Genomic DNA, 19,784 nt, shown 5'->3' with positions numbered 1-19,784 from the left:
TATCTGAGCTAAAACTATACACATTCATATCTCTCTTCCAATTGTGATTCAGTAGATGTTAGGGGTTGAACTGTGTCCCCTCAAAATTCATCTGTTAAAGTCCTATCCCTTAATACCTCAGCATTCTACCTTACTTGGAATTAGAGTTGTTGTTGATGAAATTAGTTAAAATGAAATCATACTGGAATGTGGTTGGCCTTTAATCCAACATGACTGGTATCCTTATAAAAAAGGGAAATTGAGACAGACATGCACACAGGGACAATGCTATGTGAAGATTGGAGTTATGTTGCCACAAACCAGGCTAAGAACTACCAGAAGCCAAGAGACAGGTCTGAACAGACCCCTCCCTAGCACCTGCAGAGGGAGCATAACCCTGGCAACACCTTGATCTTGGACTTCTAGCCTCCAGAACTGTGAAACAATAAGTTTCTATTATTTAAGCCACTTAGTTTGTAGTACTTTGTTACTTGGCAGCCCTATGAAACTAATACAATATATATGTGCAGTCGAGTCTGTTTCTGGAATCTGCATTTTAACAAGTATTCCAGGTGTGTTAGAAGCAAATGTTCCCAGAACATTTTGAGAAACACTGATACAGGGACCTAAGAAAAAGAAACTTATGTCCCATTGGAAAATAATAAATAGGTGCTTATTGTTCCCACAATTTATCAAGTTTCAGGTCGGCTTAAAGCCTATTAACTTTCCGTTCTCCCTGAGATGAATGTTCTCTACCACCTATTTCTTCCCACAACTTCTAGTAAACTCATATTTATAGTTTAAAACACACCTTAAAAGCACTGTTCCTCCCTTCCCACATCCTTTCCCTGCCTCCCATCTGTTCCCTGCCCCCATTCCTCAATTTCATCATTTTCAACTTCGTTTTACTCACTGTAGAGCTTCAAGTGTTAGTTATAAAACTGTATTGTAATTAATTTGTTTAGTCTGTCTCGAACAGCAGGAAAAGGTTGTAATACTCATGTTTGCATCCTTGACTTGAAGCCTAGTATCAAGCACAGAGCGAACTTTATATTTTCCCGTAATTAATGAATTAAATAATTAACTAATTGCACTTCCAATTCCTGACTTTAATCACAGAAAAAGATGGCAGTCACATTTTTTAAAAAATGGGAAAAGAGATGATCTCATAGCTACATGTTGGCCTGTGTTCTTGGAGAAAACATCCGAGGAGAGCAGAAAAACAAAACGAGGAGCTTTATCATACTTAATAAATTCAGGGCAGGCTGTGTACCTTGAATCAAAGGCCAATGTATCCACAAAAGATAACATAAAGTAGCTTTTCAAAGCAATGTAAATTGCAAAGCTTTTAATGAACTGCTGAAGAGATATAAAAATACATTTCTGCCAAGTTGCAATAAAAAAGCAACTTAATGGGAACGTCTATCGTAATTGGAAGTTACTAGCTTAGGGCCAACTTTTAAACCTAGCAACTGCAAGATTAGGACACCACTGACCGCAAGACTCCCTTCTGTCCGCCTGCTCCTGGACGGGAAGGCCACAGGTTAGGTGAAGGCCGAATCCAAGGGTATGGGTTCTTTCCTAAACCCACCCGCTCCCCTCTAAATACAACAGGCTCTTATTACATCATGAAACACCGGTGAAGGGGAATCAATGCTCGCCGCTTCACCTGGTTCTCCCATTTTCCCTGCTCACCATGCTGAGGGAGCACGACTTCAGTAGTCTGCAAAGTCGGAGCTAAATTGTGGGGACAGACGCTCCCGGGTTGTCAGGACGACAAGCCCCGCCCACTCACGCCCCAGGGCAACAGTGCGGAGCTTCCCGTCTGGGTCTGCGCAGTCGTGCTGGGTTCTTCCGGACAGTGCCCCGCCCCTTCTCCTGACAGGTTACCCCCTTCCAACCCTCACCCTGCTTCGTGGTTGACGGACGGAGTAGTGGAGGCCGTCTGAATCTTTGACGCCTGTGGCGTGCCGAAAAGTGCGTGAGTGCAGCTGCGGGGGTGTTCTGTTGTGCTTTCCGGATCCTGGGGTCTGGAGGCGGTGAAGTGTGCCCTGCGAAAGGCCCACCGGGTGTGGGAAAGGGTGTCTGAGCGTCTTCTGACGTTGGCGGTCTCGCTCCCCGTTTCCCTGGAGTGTGTTGGGCGAGCCTTTCTGTGAGGTTGTCCAGCAGGACGGGGGTCGCCGGCTAGGCGATTAGGTCAAGTGACTGACACCCAAGTCGGATGCCTGGGTCACCCCAGCTTAAGCCTGCGGGGTGACGGGGCTCAATTGGCAATTTAGATAAAGAGGTAAATAAATCGGCTCCAAGTGGGTTGGTTATTTTGAAGTTCATGACCTTCGGATTCTTCTCCCCGCCCATGGCTTTGTGTACTACCTGTGCAAGGTATGTTCCGTTTCTTCCTTAGAGCCACTGTAAATGAGAACTGGAAATGATTTGCAGCAATTCCTGGCTAAAGTATTTCTTACACATGAAGGTCGCTGAGGCCCAGCAAGACTCACTGTGATTTGCCCAAGGTCACAAATTATAACAACCAGTAGCACCACCACCTTCAGAATTTCAGTTCCCCCGCAAAATGAACAAACACTGGCAACTTAGATCAACAGAAATCTAAAGAAATTGAGTGCCTTCCAAAGCCTAACTGAATTCTCTAATTTTGGGACCTAAATTAACACCAACCACAGTGGAACAAATTGGCATTGTGTCCGCCCGATAGGATGCAATGAAACGAAGAGACCGTCATGTCTGTAGTATGTTTGCCCAAACTCCACAACCTGCATCTAGTCATGAGTTAATATCAAAATGAGATACGTCTACAGAGTAATTGGGCCATATGTAATCTTGGATTGGCTCCTTTTGCTATGAAGGGCATCTTTAGGACAACTGCTAAAATGTGAAGGGGCTGTGAATTCCACAGGAGTAACGTAGCCGTGTGACGTCCTGATTCTGATGATGGTTGTATTCTTCTGTAGGAAAAAGCCCTTGTTCATAGTAAAGACACTCTAAAGCTGTGCCGTCCAGTGTGGTAGCAACTCACTCATTGGTACCTATAAGCACTTAAAAGGTAGCTAGCACGACACCTTGAAATAGTATTTTGAATATAAAAATATATTAAAATAATTGTTTTACTTAATATGTACTAGAAAATGTAAAAATACATAGGTGTCTCATATTTCTGTTGGACATCTCTGCAAAGTATTCAGGCTGATGGGACAGCATGTTAGCTTCTCAAATAGTTCAGGAAAAAAATGTTATTAGTACTGTTGTAGTACTAGCAACTTTGCAGCAAGATTGAATTTAATGAAAAAAGTATAAAACCGTTTTCTTAGGTCATTGGGAAAATGGGACTTACAGAATTTTAAGGGAGGTTGTAAATGACATGACTTTGGGCCTATCATGAACTCAATGCTTGTGTTAGGAATTTTATGACTTAATCCCCACAATCACAAGTATCGGGCATTGTTTTCTCTCTGTTTAGGCTGTCATGGTGTCTTTAGGAGCTGCTGCCCTAGCAGCATTAACAAATTACACATAAAGAAGCATCATCTACCCCACTGGATGTTGCCAGCTCTTGACTTAACCCTTTATGGGTTGCTCACTTGGCTTCTTCACCACCAATCTTATTTGCCCATCTACCGTTAACTGGGAACCTGGCTTGACTCACACACAGTTTCTCCTACTCTTGAGCGTCTCTTAGGATGACACCCTTCATGATTTGATCAGGCCTCTTCTCAGTGTCCTCCTAACAGATCTGGCTTTGCCTTGAGAGCAGGATGAATAGTTTGATAAGGAAAACTTGAGGCTCAGAAAGGTTGTTACCTGTATATATATAGCTGAGATTCAAATCTAGTTCTGATTCATTCTACTCTGGTATAAAAGGAGGTACACATACATATCTACCTCTCACAACCCTTTTTCTCTCATTCCCTTCCCTCCTAGGACTTGTCACAATTCGTAATTATCTTGTTTGCTTATTATGTGTCCCTCAGGCAATGTTAGTTCTGTGAGAAAAGGTATCTTATCTGACATGTTCATAGCTATAGCCCAGTGCCTGGAACACAAGTGGTCAAAGTATTAATTACATGAAAAGTTAGCATTTTCCCAATGTGTAAAAAAAATTTTTTTTGCAAAAAATTTTCCATTTCTTTAGGTATGCTATGTATAAAAGGGGATATTTTCCATGACAAGTGAAAATGGCCAATTCTTTAAGAAGGGAAGTATTGAATCTTTATAAAAATGTAAGTATAATAATTACGTTGCCAATTTTATAAATGTTATGATGACATGGATTGCTGAGAAATATATCTTTCTTTTTTAAGCTGCTGTTCCTTGGACGAGACTATCCAAAAGGAGCAGACTATTTTAAAAGGCGTCTGAAGAATGTTTTCCTTAAAAACAAAGATGTAAAGGACCCAGAGAAGATCAAAGAACTTATTGCACGGGGCGAATTTGTAATGAAAGAGCTAGAAGCTTTGTATTTCCTTAGGAAATACAGAGCTATGAAACAACGCTATTATTCAGATACCAACAAAACTAACTGATCATTGCTAGTTTGACTGAAAATCGGTGCCAGCTGTTTATAACAAATATTATAAAAATAATTCCAACTTAAAATGGCAAGACATACACGTCATATAAAAAATACCTAGGCTGCCTTTACTGAACTAAAATAGTTTCAGCTTCTATTCATACTGAGGGCTTTATTAGCAACCTTTTATGTTCAATTTTTATAATAAAATACCAATTTAGCTACATAATGTTGCCAACTACTAATTGTAAGTAAATGAGCACCAGTTCTAAATGAAAAGGCAGTGTACTTTAACTTAATAGGTTTTTGCCAGTTTTTAGCCCATTTCTCCATTTTACTGACAGTGCCACTTAATTCCCATTTAACTAGGCAAAATAATTCCTTCCACATTTATTCCTTTAACTTTTGAAGGAGTACCTTATTTTTTACCCCATTTGGTACATTGCCAGGTTCACTACAAAACAAATAGCACCTGGTCATGATTTAAGTGCTAAAAATAATAATATATACAGAGTAAGATTATTTCTGATCTCGAAATAACCCTGGTTCACAGTTAATGGTACATGGGCAAATAAGACTGGTAGTGAAGAGCGAACAACCCATAGGGGTTACATGATGGAGCTGGCAACATCCAGTGGAGTACGTTGTGCTTCTTTATGTGTAATTTGTTAATGCTGCTAGGAAGGCGGCTCCCTGACACATGATGGCCTGCCAATGGTTGGCATTACATACACACCTACTCAGTTCTTCCATTATTTTGCTGTTGGCTCCCTGTGAACCTTAAAACAAATCACCTGTTGTGTATCAATTACCTTCTTTGATAAAAGTAATAATGTTATTCTATTCTTTTGTCATAAAGGCAGATCTGTTTTGCACCTACTTCTAAATGTGTTAACATGGCAATGGACTTAAACCTAAGATGGTCTTAGGTTTAAGCAAAATCTTAAACCTTTACATAATGTTCATAGCACCTTTCATAAATAAAGAATATTTCTAACAAGCTGCAAAAAAGATTTACTAATATATGATAGTGTCTGTGGCTTATATACTATTCCCTATTAATTGTGGGGCAAATGTTCCAAATTTATACCAAGAAATACACACTATCATAGTCACCATAACTATTTTTATTACATTACAATAATTAGGAGCAGTACAGTTCATGACAAAAATATTACAAATTTCAGATCACTTCACAGCACATACTCCTATAAACATTTAAAAGTTAATTTTAATTAAAAGAGTGGTCATTTTTAAATTTAATGTTTGACATGACCAACATTCCTAGGTCAGCGCAACCAAATGATGGAAAACAACTGGATCACACTGCATATGTCCCACAAAAAAAAAAAAAAAAGCACAATGTACAAAATGTGCATGTTTCAGTTTACACTATACAAAAATAGTTAAAATACATTCCAGGTAAACATGTTACATTAAGAAATAGTACTAGTAAGAAATTGGCACTCAAAGAAAAAATGCAAAAGTATTTTCAACATGAAAACACAAGACAGTGGAACTGGAAACTTTTGGATAAAACATTACATAACCCATTTTGCTGTATAGGAAGGGGGACCCTCTGTGATTGACATTTCTGCAGGTAATAACTTTGTTTTTCCTAAACTCATCTAAATTACCTAGCATCATCCCAAACAGGCACTTAAAACTATTAAACTAAAGTAGGTATTAATCTAGTTAAGACTATTTTTAAGAACTGATGTGAATGTATCTTAGGAAATAATTTTCCTTTTCTAAAGGAATTTACAGCTACTAATTGTATGCTGTTCAATATTCATGCTACCCATTATTAACAGAAGTTATTAAATATAAATTCAGTTTTACATTAACTGATGGGTTTTTTAAATCATTAGTAATCAAGAAATGATTATTTTTTGACAAATGTAAATGACAGTTTTTACTGTCTACAAAAAAACCTAGAAAAAAATGGCTAGAAGAAAAAAAAATCACTGGAATACAAATGAGATGAACTTGTGCAAACTGCAACTTAACATTTCTCTATATATTAGGACAAAATTGTGCAATGGTGGCAAAGGTTTTGATAACCTCTACAAGTTAGGTTCTAAATTCCTATGCAGTGTGACTCAGTTAAAATAGAGCCTAGAATTCCTAATTGGGAATGTTCACTCAAGTTATACTACATATTTCTGCTACAGTCTTCCACAAACATGTTAATGACTAAGACTATGTAAGTTAGCAATTTTTTCCAACTTCAACAAGGACTTTTATCTTTAAGGCTGTATTAATTAGATAACATTTATGTTATTTCTAGGATCATCTCTCCCCTTTGAAAATCTATAAAATCAAACCTTTTGTCAAATCATTCATAATTCACGTAATAAAGGATAATTACCAATGCCTGAAAAAAAACTGCCCAGCTACATCAAAAACTCCAGAGTCCTAAAAATTCCCTCACTCAGTTATGGACTGCAATTCTTGAAGTATGGCCATTTCTTTCTCTTGTGTAAAAACAAGAGGAGGTACTAAGTAAGTCTTAACATCCTACCAAATGGTCAATGAACCTATAGTTAAGCATAGCATTTCAGAAATCATTGATTTTTACACAGAAGTTTCGTTTTCTGTGAATTAGTTCAGACATCTGTTTATTCATACCCAGGTAAACAAAACTATTTTAGAATTCAGTATTTAATTTTAAAAGTCTTCTTTAATTACTTGTACAAAGGGACCAACTAGAGTATTACATACTTGGGAATTTTAATATTATTATCTGACATACAACTTAAAGTGTACTATAACTGTTCCAATAGAATCACACAATTATGCCAAATAAAAATATACTCAAGTTTACTCCTTTAAAACAATGAAGGTGACTTACATAAAGAAGCTTGATTAAAGTTACAGTGGAATCAGAGCAAAATGATTACTCCAGAACTGGAAGAAATCTTAAGAGACCAAATCCTTTCCTTACAAAATTAAAATGTGCATTATGTTTTCTCTGATTCATGTGCCAAATGCCTCATGAAGATATTACAGACCACGCTAGAATATAAGTGCTACTTTAGGATACAAATTATGTCCCTTAAACCATATCCCCAATGCCTTGTGTAGTGTCTGGCATTTAGTAGGCACTCAGATATTTGTTGAATAACTGTGCTAAAAAGTAAGCCTTATGAATTAAAATTTAAAATATTTTTAATTGTAAGATTTTAGTTATTAAAAAAAAGGAATGTATCACTATTACCTGGGCTAGTCCTAATTATAGATTATCTAAGGAATTCTTTCAGCACTACCTTTATTAAATTCTTCCCCTGGATAGGGTTTTGTCTATTCACTGCATGAAAATTCCTACGTACTCAGTAATGGACCAGGCAGCAAAGAGATGATCAAAATTAAACTGCTCTAGCCACCACCTGAAAATTACCTGTTAGGCCAAATGCCATTATAGTATCTGTCAAATGATGTAGGGCCTGAGGAAATAAGATGTAGGGCATTTGATGTGACCTGGTGGGAAGCCTTCCAGGAGATATCCAAAGCAGCAATAAATCTTGAGGTTATGGGAATTAGAAGTATTGAAAGAAAGAGTATCAGGTCATGGAGAATGGAGAAGGTAGGCAGGCAAGATGACACTAATGTGGGAGAGGAGTCCTGAAACAGGAAAAAGGGCATTCAAAAATAAACTTCACCTCTTGCACAATTTTGCCTAAGACTGGCACGAAAGATGATAACACAGGTAAAAAGTTACAGATTTGTGCTGAGATTGACAAACAGGTATATTTTTATGTAAACTGAATGTAAATCACATAGTTGTAATGCTAGCTATACAGCCTTGAGATGACTTCTTTTAACATGAAGAAATGGATAGTAAGTGATTTGCCCCAAATTGGAGTTATAAAAAAATCTAAGTCACCTTCCTCCTGGTCCATTGATACTTTCATACCATCTCACTTATTTTAAAATAACATCTTAAATGCACTGAAAGAATAATTTTGTTAATTTATCTATTTTAAGCATCAGATATTCTTAAATATAGCCCAGACTTGTATTTATGAAATATTAGAGACTTTAAAACTTTTTCACTTTATTAATTTTTTTAAAAAGTTCTGTTGTATTTTTTTTTAAGTGATGTTCCCGACCTGTCAGCCGAACCACCACACAGTGAGAAGGTATCTTGCTGAGCTAGCCAAGCTCCCTCCTAGTCCCCATGTTTGACCAACCAATGCATGATAACACTGGGAGGCTTCAGGGATGCAGTCCGGACTGTGAAATTCTCAATGAAGCTCAAAGTTCACACAAGACCTGGCCTTCCAACCTTGGTCTTTTCAACACCTACTAAGCTAATTGGCCCAAATAATCTTTAAAATCACTACCAGAATTAAAACTATTTTGAAAGATTGAACTTCAAGAAAAGATTTAAAGTTATGATAAGAAAAAGCAATCTGACACAGGGAGACTACATTTAATTCCTATGAGAATTTTTATACATTTAAAAATTGTTTCAATAATTACAAAAATTTAGTAGCATGTAAATATAGCCCCTAAATTGTTGCTATAATCCTCATTACATACTGGGTCTGCCTTAGCAGGAAAAGCTATTCAGAGTATTATAGGAATTTATCTAATGTGGAAAGTAAATGGCCTTTTAATATTTTTCATTGCCTTGTATTTTTTTCCACTTTTTCCATTTTTATAGAAAAAATATAATATTTGGGGAACATGACTATGACAAATAGCGGTGGAAAGAGGAAGAAAACCTTTGTGAACAGTGTAACTTTACATTCATTAAGCATGACTGAAACTAGAGGACATGTTGCCTACAAGATGAATCTACAGGAAGCCCAGAAATTTGTGTTCCCTCAAGGTTTCGGTAAAACCAATCATGAAATCTCAACTGAAGTTACAATTAGTAATTAATCTATGTATGTGACTAGATAAAATACAGAATAGGGATAATTCAAAACTTCATTAATTTGTTTCACACCAAAGTTCACAACTGGTAAGAAAAATAGGAAGTAATAAACTGCATGCACCAAAAACCCCAAGACAGAAATCTCAGGTATACAGTTTCTTTTTCACAGGCATTGTAGTTCAAAAACCAAAACTCAGGGAATACTGGCACTTAGAGGGAAAAGTTTCCACTGTCATTTTAAAATAAGCATTCAAGATAAAAGCTAACAGTTTGGATGGAGCAGAAAGAAAATTAGGTAATGCTAAAACAAATGCTAATAATTTAGTGTAATGTACAAAAATTACCACTTTTACTTAAGTATGCCTTAAGAAAAAAGTACAAATTGTATTTACATAATTATACACTTTGTCTTTGACTTCTTTTTCTTCTTTTTACCATCTTTGCTCATCTTTTCTTTATGTTTTCGAATTTCTCGAACTAATGTATAGAAGGCATCATCAACACCCTGAAATATATAAGTATTAAAATGTGAATATATATTATAGTTTGAGGTGGAGATAATAAAAAGGACATATTACTAATAGAAACATTGATATTGAAAAGAATAAGTACACTTTACATTTCTCTTTAGGCAACTGAATACGTATCAGACTTTTGAGATTCTTTAATGTCTTCTTCATGGATATTTTGTCTACATTATAAATGGGAATACTGATTTTCACAAAAGGCAATGAAAATCAACGGCACAGAGTCTTACATAAGCTTCACAAATAACTTTTTCCCAGAACTTAATTTGCTACTAATTTTTCCATATTGACACACCTCAGTCACCAAAATCCAAATGAATGTGTGTGTGAATATTTACCCTTAATTAACCCTGAGTTTCTAGACATTATATATAAGCCATGCAAGTATATACTATTTTCATAAATATTCACAGTAATGATATTTGAGCTCTGATTCAATACTTTTTAAAATCTAATTAAAATTAAAAATTTACCATATAAAGCCAAATGCTGTATCTTCAAAGAAATTTGCATTTGGTCATTTTGGCCTACATCTATTTGTGATCAAAGCAAGGTATCTAAATCAGTAATGGTTGAAAGTGATTATAAGTTAGAATAATTTTTAACCTAGTAATTCATAATGTGAAAAGTATTGGGTTATCAGAAAAGACATGACGTATTTTTTCTGTTTTTCGTTGCAAAAATGCGTCGTGACTTTTCCAACAACCCCAACAGCACTCTGAATACGGTAGCAGGACAGTAGGTTTTAACCCTGCAATACTAAAATTATAAAAACTCTATACATAAGTCAATTCTTGTCATGTCCCCATTAAAGAGCAAATTAAATGTAAAAGCAAAATAAAAACTTAAAGAAAAAATATAAGCCTCTACGTATTTTAAACTCTGTTCAACTGAGTAGTAACTGTTTAAAAAGCCTGTTAATATAATGATGCTTTCAAACCTAGACACTAGAGGGAGTCTTAGGAACAAATACCCAACAAAGTTGTAATATATATCAAGTCAGTTTAAGAACAAAGAAAATTGGGTTTTTTACTCATTTTAACCACTTCTGTTGAATATTCATATAAACGCATTCGTTATCTTGAAAATAATTTGAAATTTAAAAGTGACATGATTTCTCCTTTACTGAATTACTAAAATCTTCTACAAGTAATATTTCAAAGTAATAGCAAAATTAACAGGGCATTTTCATTCAAGTTACATTTATCTAATTTTTCACAACAGATCTAAAATTCAGAAAAGTATTACCAATATTTTTAAAGAAATGAACGCAGAGTGGGAATGAGAGGCTTGCTCACATTTAAAGAAATAGTAGTAGGATAAAAACCAGCATTATGGATTTCGATACTAGTAAATAAAAGTCCCCAATAAAGCCCCAAACTGTACTCACTGATGCTTTCCACTCTGTTAACATTACTGATACAGCATATGGTTTTGTTTCACCCAAAGGAGGAGGAAAGTGATAAGACAACTTATCAGCAATATAGTCAAGGCTTAATATAGAGAAACTCTCATGGTAACCTTAACAAAGAGCAAAAAACTTCCAGTGATATAATAAACAATAATTATTTTACAGCTAACCAACCCTTGACTAATTTATAACCCTAAACCCTTAGAATGGGATGGAATACTTAAAAGAGGATCTAATTCAACTCCCTTGCCCTCACAAATTCCCTTTGATCACACATCCTTATGTAGTCTATTTCATTTCAACTTTTCTAAGAAAAAAAATGTCACTGGTATTAAAATGGTGAAGCAGATAAAATGAAAAACCAGATGATGGGTATAAAGAAGACAAATTTTAAGGCAAAAACAACACACAAGTATTTAGGAGACAATGAAAACTGAATTTATTAACACTGCCTTCTTCCAAGATTCTGATACTTTAGATTCATGTTGCACTGAACTTTGCTTTCTATGCAATCTTACTTAAACAATTTCAATGACTATAGAAATGTTACAATCAAAACAGGCCAGTAAATTCCTTTTTTTATATGGGAACTAGTGACTCATATACACATATAATAGAAAAAAGTAGTATTCCAGTAATTATTGTGTTTAAATGCATCCATTTTAGGACTAAGAAAAACTTGTATCTATTTATCATTGTCAAATTAATTTTATAAAAATATTTTTATTTAAAATGTTGAGTATTACCAAGTATGCTTTTTTCTTTATATAAATAAATGCTATCCATGTCCACTGAAAAAATAAGGATTCATTCATCATGCCCAACAATTATTTGACATTAAAACACTACATAGTCACTAAAAATATCGTCTGCACAAATTAGAAATTTTAGAAAAGTACATACTTCCCCCTCTGTTTTAAATAAAAATTAGAGCATAAAGTTTATTTTAAAAATTAAATTTAATCCCTTAAATCTGGTATGGCTACTGTAATTTAACAAGTTTAACTTTTCAAATTGCTTTGCAATGTTAAATTCTATCACATTAAGATATTACTTCTACATTAAGATATTACTTTACACAATGACACTCAAAAAATATTAAGAATTTATAAATGTCAATAAAAATTAATGCCAGTCATGCTTTGTTTCTTCTTCTAAGTCCTATAGATTAGTGTTTGACCACATAATATCCTTTGGGACTGTGTCTACTATTCAGATGTATATTTTACTTTTGGGAGATACATTAATTATTTCAGACCTTAAATTTATATAATAAAGAATACCAAGATGAAATACTGCCGATTTGTGACAACACATATGGATCTTGAAAATATCACACTAAGCGAAGTCAGATGGAAAAAGTCAAGAACCGTATGATTTCACTCACTTGTGGGATATAAAACTGAAAGCAACAAATGAACAAGGCAGAAAGAACCTCACAAACACAGACAATAGTATGGTGGTTATCAGAAAAAAGGGGGTGGAGAGAGGTGGAAAAGGGTAAAGGGGGGTCAAACATATGGTGACGAAAGGATATCTGACTTTGAGTGGTGAACACACAATTAAAAAAAAATAACCTTTAGTTTAATCAGCACAATAAATGATATCTTATAATTTTATTTAATATTCTCATAGAACATTTTATATTACAAACAATATACATTAAAATCTTAAGCTTTGGCATGAACTTTGTCATCTATTGGGTGAAATATTTTCTGAGCAAGACCAAATTTAATATGGGTTGGTTTAGAAAGGAAACTGAGAAACTCCAGTCAACAAATCCAACCAGGAAGCTACTATGTGCCAGGAACCTCATTAAAAATATATGATTCTGGCTCTCTAAAATTCTACTACTGTACAGGAATCAAACATATAGGAGACTATTTCAATGTAAAAGGTAACGGTATAACAGTTAAGAACATTTTACTGGGGCATACACAGGAAGGGCATTATACTCAGTCTAAGGGTTTAAAGAAAGGTTCTTAGAGACTAGGAGATTAGAGAATCATGAGTGTTAGCGTAAAACTAAGGGATAAGAATATTGGCATTCCAAACAAAAGCAACAGCCAAGACACAGGAGAAGGTAAGAAAAAACATGGTGTTCAGACATAAGGACAAAAAAATTTCAGGCAAGGAGTTTTTAGAGATAAGGCCAAAGGCTGGAGGGAGGGGTAAGGTAGATATTAAGAGCCATATATAACATGTTACGAAATGAGATTTTATTCCATAGTCAGTGACTTGATTTAAAGATAAGAGAATATTTCTTTTAAGTATTTATCTCTCTGGTTGCACCAGGAAAGGCTTCAACAGGTAAACCAAATGACAGGTTATAATAGTCCCAGCAAGAAATGAAAAGGGCCTAAACTAATAATGGGGTAAAAGTTAGAATGTAACATCACAGGAATTGGTTGCCTCCAAATGCGGGTGGAAAAAGAAGGATGGAGGAGTCATCCCAAGACTCCCAGGTTTCTCACTTAGGTAAAAAGTGATGTTGATGCCACTGAGTCGGAGAACACAGACAGAATCAGTATTTGCTTGTAGAATGTCCAAAAGAAAAAAATATATTGTAAGAATGGCCCTTTCCCACCTTCTGGCCCATTTAAAGTTACTACTCTGTGCAGCTTTTCAAATTTTCTCTCTAGACCCTATGATAAATGCAGAGTAGTAGTCTATAGCCATCAAAACTGCCTCAATTATAATTAATAACCATTAGATAAAAAATAAAAACGTACTAATTATGGAAATAAACTCTAGGTTTCTTTTTTTTTAAGGAAAGACATATTTTCTTTACTTAAAATTCTTCCTGGAAACTAAAAAAAAATTTTTTAACCTCATTGCCCTTCACCTTTTTCACCCCCACAACCCTCTTCCCTCTGGGGTTTCTTATTGTTTAATACCTCAAATTAAAATCCCACAACTAGGTAGTTCTAAAGTGGTTGCTACTTTGTTACCTTTGAAAGACATTAGCTTTCTGCCAAAATTAATATGCTGAACTTACCAGATTACATTACAATGCATTTTTTAATTTTCACACAGCCAGGAGTCTTTTCTTCTTTGCTGATTTTTTTCAATCTGTATTGTCGGATCTCTCTCACCAATGTATAAAAAGCATCCTCCACTCTCTGCATTGTAAAACACAACTTCTTTAAAGTCTGTTTCATTGGTAATAATAATTTATTGGGACAGCCATGTGCAAGAAGTTTGAAATTATGAGCTTGAGAATTTCTTTTTAAAAAAAGACATCAAACTGAATAAAACTGGGGGAGCAGTTTTAAAATATGGCTTGAATCCTGGTTTGTTCTTTAAAGTCAGTTTTGCTTTATAACAGAATTAGAATTTTTAAAAAATTTAAATGATAATTAGGGGAGATTATGAAAACCTAAATAAATGTATTAGTACCTGTGTATCAATTAATGCAATCATTTCGGTTTGCTAGTTATGGAATTAATTAAAACCTAAACTGAAGTTAGATTTAAAATAATTCTTTGGCTTAGGGAAAGCAAGTGATTCATGTACTACTGATCCTCACCCCTCCTACTCAAATCCTGCATAGAGAGTGAGAACAATGGTACAATAGCAATTGTAACCTTTGTCTAAAGAAAAACACAAACACACACTTCAAAATAAAGTCAGGTCAAGAGACTGAATCTCAAATTCCATCTTCAATTACAACACTGTCTAGTACATTTCTAGGGTCAAGTGGAGCTGAGACTGGGACTTTTGTGGGTGGATTAGCCACATTATTTAAATAAAAATGGTAAATGAGAGCTGCTTATAATATGAAAACATCAAGAATTGTTTAAAATACACAGAACTGGGCCGGCTGAGTGGCTCAGTTGGTTAAGAGCTCCTCAAAAGTGCGAGCTCTGAGCAACAGGGCTGCAGTTCAATTCCTGGCCTGAGCCGAGCTGCAGCTGAGCTGCCAACAGGTGGCAGGATGGCTCAGCTAAAAAAAATAATAATAAAATAAAATACACAGAACTCTAATAATGCATTTTGTATCCTTATTATAAGACTTAAAAATAATTTTTAGAACAGGATCCAATTATACTGGCCTCATACCTTGTATTCTAATTTAAATACTCTAAACAGACAAAGGGATTTCTCTTGCTTAAGGCTATGAAAGAAAAGCTATGAGAACACAATCGTATATGGCCATAGAGAGATCAACGAAGTTTTTAATGTCTTTTCCAGTCCAGAAATTAGGCAGTAGCCAAAGGGGACAAAATGTTTACTTAACTGTACTGACTGTTCATCAAGAAAAACATACCACCAAAGTAGAAGTTTATATCTAAAAGACAAATGCATACAAATATTAATCTATATATGGTGCAAATTAACTTAAAAGATGTAATATTTGTGCTTATTCTCAAAGAAAGATGTAAGTATTTAGGAAAACTGGTATATTTTATTGCACATTTAACTTCAAGCTTAATCTGTTTACTCAACTTTAATTTTTAAGAATGAATTACTCACTATGGGGACTGGAATATTTTAACTCTCTGGGATTGGTAACATCAGTCTTTCTATGAACCAAATGTGACCAAATGGACCCAGCACCTAAAAAGCTAGTACATATCAAATGTATGATTTGTAGTTTTAAATTCAATCAGGCACAGAGAATCGGCCGTTTAAGTATAACTGAGTAAGTCGAAAGCTAAAGCTTAGTTTTTGCATGCAGAAGTCATTGCACATCCACTGCTCATAATAGTTAAAAAAGGTACTTCAATTCTTTAGGGTACATTAATTTTTTATAAATCTCAAGAGTATATTAAGAACTGCTTTAGTAGAGTTTGGTAATTTACCATTAAAGTAAAACTTTAATTTGAAATTCATAAAATTAAGTTTCAGTTAAGGAATAGGGATTTAAATAATATGTTGATTACATATTAAAATGTACATCTCAAGTTACTTATACCACTCAGTGATATATTTCTGTTCAGCTACCTAATATAAAAATCACTATGGCCCAAGAAAATTTGTATCTTTTTCAATGGAATAAATTTAATCAACTAGTTAGCTAAACTAACTACAAAATAAAAATTTCTAACCATTTTCTGAAACCATTAAATGTTTGTACTTTAAATTATATAATCACTTGTACCTGTATATAAAATTACTAGTATTTTATATTTACCATTAATTCTCAAGAGGAGAGGATTTATTTTTTACTGATAAGTCCTTGAAATAATTATATATTAGAAATTCTCATTATTAAGTAAGATAATTTCAGGCATTAAAATGACTTGTGGAGCATGTAAAATGTAAAGTATGAGCTGGCATTTAAGATACTACAATTTGAAAATCAATGCAAGAAATTTAAATATATACATAGATCTAGATAGATAAAACAAACCAGGTTAAAGCTCATATTTTTTTAGGAATATAAACGTTTATTCCTGTTTAAAAAAAGTTGCACGGTCAATGTAGAAGTACTAAAACATTCTATGAGAGAGGAAAAACAGGGTTGGTCCTCTACTAATTTAGCAGAAGCAAATTCTGATTGCAACTCATTTTTAAATCAGTGTGAACGTGTCTACGTTTTGTGTGCACATCCCCATCACCAAGACCAGAATATATGATTTTTGTTTCCAGCAATGCAGAGAGAGAATCGGAAGCCAATAATTACAAAGAAGAGATTACGACCCACCACCAAGATAATTCAGTATTAGGACCTTAGTGGCTAAGATAATTAACAACACCGAGAAACAGTTATTCCAGAGTGACTTTTTTCATTTCTTTTACTAACAGGGAATTTAAATTAGATTTTCAAGAATCAGTTATTCACCATATTTTCTCAGATTTAAATACTTCTTATTTCTTGATAATTAACTTTAAGATCATACTGACATCAAGAGAAAATATTATTTATCCTTGTGTGCACCTTAAACCACTGGCACTGACACAGAACACTGGTTTCATGTTCCAAAATCTGTAGGTTATTTTTAAAGATAAAGTGTAGCTGAAACATATTTAATACCCAATTGTGGCTAGTCCCTAAGCTCTTCACTGGCATTCAATGATTTATTTTTGAGAATATGGCTTATGCCACATATACTCATTTTCAAATGTCATTTACTAAACTTTAAGGATAATTGAAAATATTTATATAGGGACAAAACTGCATAATATTTATACATGTAAATTTTTTTAATCGAGATTTGACACTATTTTCAGCTCAGCTATTATCTGAAAACATACTTGTGAATGAAGGAAATAGAGCACTACACACTAGGAAAGAAATGTTAATAAACACTATTCTCTATCCTGGTGCCTATCATGCTTTCAGTAAGAGATTTCATTTTAAAACAAGTATTGGTTCCTGTTGAATGGCTTATTATCTGCAAAATTCTTGCAAACTCTTTCAAGGAAATAACACTTCAAATACCCCAATTATAGACAAATGCAAGAACACTAGCCTTCTTGGAGGAGATGAATGGGAGGAACAAGATGTGTTCTAAAAATCGACCTTGCATTGCTGAATTTCTCAGAAACCTTGCCAAACTATATAGCCTGTCTCAGGTATTACTGAAATGTAGCAATACTAATTGGGAGGCTAGGTATGGTACACAGCAGGTGCTCAGTAAGTGTTTTATTTTTAACTCATAAAAAACTAAAGTTCAAAATATTGATCTCATGTACACACTCAACTACTATTAAACAGAAATATGGCACAGAGGTTTTTTATTTGGTTTGCTTTGTTAAAACAATTTGATCAGACTTTCTTTAATGGAGGTCTTCTAACAATTAATTTTAGTATCCAGAAACTAATAATAAAACCCAGGAAATTACTCACTCAACATTTTTAAGTTCATAAAGCTAGTTTTCACATTATGCTCAAATTGAGACCTCCAGAAAGCTAAAAAGCTGAATCAGGAGTAGCAGATACGCTGAGATTTGCTTCTGTCATCTACTTTACTGAACCTCCCCACTTTTGATGTTAGCAGACTGGAAAACACACAGCTGATTACCATGGTGTCAATATTTTGGTTTCAACAGCCTCTGCCAACACTGCCATGCACTGCCCAAAGAGGCCAAGAAAATCTGGCAATTACTAACGGCCCAGATAAAAGTTAATGAGGTAGCAATCTTCATACACTAGGAACACAGGGACCACATGCAGCACACTAGCAGAAAATAAAAATTACTTTGGCTTTTCAGATGTGGACTAAAATGATTGTAAAAAAATATAATTCATTATATTCTAGCCTTATAGTATAGGCTTTTTAAAGTTGGTAAAATATATATTCTGCAACCCTTATCTTAAAAAGTACTAGTAAATGTCACTTTTTTTCCTATTTCCCTTTCACAGAATACATAAATTTTACTTTAAATTTACTAATGTTAGCCTGTAAAATTTAAGTCCAAAGTCCACCCTACCTTCTTATGTCTAATAAAATATAGTTCCTCAGAGACTCGGCATTTAGTACCACTACAGCCAGAAGGCCAAATGCAGCCACAGCCTATTTTTTATACTGCCCATAAGCTAAGAATGATTTTTGCATTTTTAAAGGGTTATAAGAAAAAAAAAATGCAACAGATACTGCTTGTGGCTCACAAAGCTTGAAATAGTATCTGGCCCTTAACAGAAAAAGTTTGCCAGCCCCTGACTTCTATCTATGAGAAGTTCTAAATGAACGTCCTGTTCCTACTAACTTGAATATAATTCTTTTTGGTGTTTGTGTTTTAGTTTCATGCTGAAGACCAAAACTTAGAGCATGAAAAAAGTAACTGCTAATACAACCAGGCTTTCAAATAACAAATAAATAGTAGCAGATGTAACAAATGCTCTGCAGAAAATAGGGCTTCAGATTTCACAAAAACTGGTGATGTAAAATTTATGAAAATGTACATATTTCATTTTATAATCTCCACAATTAGTACTTGGAATAGCTCTTTAACATCTTTCAAAAGCATGCAAATATCAAATTAATTTCAACAGAGGACGATGAATAAACTTTTGAAAGGCAAATCAGTAAGTCTATGTAATAAAAGAAATCAAAGATTAGAAATTAAATATCTAACATAGTTTAGCAACATAAATTACATAAAGGTATCAAAAGAGGGTGTAAATATAAAGTGAACACTAGAACGTTAAGAAAATATTCATTCCTTTGTATCGCTATATTTTAATTACATGATCCTCATAAATGTCTACAAAGCAAATTTAAGTCAATCCACTTCCATATCATACACACGACATACATCTTCCCTACCTCCCCCCTCAAAAACGGTGTAAATCCTAAAAATCTCCTTTAAAATGAAAGCAGGTAGTTTTCTGATCAATTATAAATCCTATGTGGTATATTCAAGCATTAATGTCAAACACTAAGAATCAACCAGTCCTTCTGAGTTAGTAACCACAGAAAAAGGAAAGATGACACAGTTTTAGGTCTTATCAAATGAGAAGTGGAGGGCAACACTGTGGGAATAACAAGTGTTTTACTATCCTCTATT

The 19,784-nt window shown here is 34.3% G+C and overlaps 3 protein-coding genes across 9 annotated transcripts in view; 1 reads left to right on the top strand and 2 right to left on the bottom strand.

The window, feature by feature from the left end:
• DNAI7 (dynein axonemal intermediate chain 7) overlaps positions 1-1,766 on the bottom strand; it is a 60,876-nt gene extending 59,110 nt beyond the window's left edge. The window contains exon 1 of one of the 5 annotated variants that reach the window (XM_019654632.1): positions 1,675-1,766. In XM_019654632.1, coding sequence (XP_019510177.1) covers positions 1,675-1,677 — 3 coding nt within the window. In that variant the 5' untranslated portion in view covers positions 1,678-1,766. Of the gene's footprint in view, positions 1-1,648 lie in introns of all 5 variants that reach the window. The other 4 variants (XM_019654631.1, XM_019654635.1, XM_019654633.1 and 1 more) reach the window with 4 other exon arrangements.
• Positions 1,767-4,169: 2,403 nt separating this feature from the next.
• On the top strand, positions 4,170-5,861 carry ETFRF1 (electron transfer flavoprotein regulatory factor 1). The gene is made up of 2 exons (XM_019654645.1): positions 4,170-4,214; positions 4,296-5,861. The coding sequence occupies exons 1-2, from the start codon at positions 4,170-4,172 to the stop codon at positions 4,515-4,517; spliced, it is 267 nt and encodes an 88-aa protein (XP_019510190.1). The 3' UTR covers positions 4,518-5,861.
• Positions 5,614-19,784, bottom strand: part of KRAS (KRAS proto-oncogene, GTPase) — a 39,153-nt gene continuing 24,982 nt past the window's right edge. For 2 of the 3 annotated variants that reach the window (XM_019654644.1, XM_019654642.1), the window contains exons 5-6: positions 14,326-14,449; positions 9,809-9,894 (exon numbers count right to left, since the gene is read on the bottom strand). In XM_019654644.1, coding sequence (XP_019510189.1) covers positions 14,330-14,449 — 120 coding nt within the window. In that variant the 3' untranslated portion in view covers positions 9,809-9,894; positions 14,326-14,329. Of the gene's footprint in view, positions 9,895-14,325; positions 14,450-19,784 lie in introns of all 3 variants that reach the window. The other variant, XM_019654643.1, reaches the window with a different exon arrangement.

Source organism: Hipposideros armiger, unplaced genomic scaffold (assembly GCF_001890085.2).
Source record: "Hipposideros armiger isolate ML-2016 unplaced genomic scaffold, ASM189008v1 scaffold_227, whole genome shotgun sequence".
NCBI lineage: Eukaryota > Metazoa > Chordata > Mammalia > Chiroptera > Hipposideridae > Hipposideros > Hipposideros armiger.
This window is presented reverse-complemented; position numbering and strand designations above follow the sequence as displayed.

Excerpts from the sequence above, each read along its gene's own strand:
- ETFRF1 (XM_019654645.1), top strand. The coding sequence starts at position 4,170 with ATGGCCAATTCTTTAAGAAGGGAAGTATTGAATCTTTATAAAAAT. Across the intron at positions 4,215-4,295 it reads TATTGAATCTTTATAAAAAT|CTGCTGTTCCTTGGACGAGA; the intron begins GTAAGTATAATA and ends TTCTTTTTTAAG.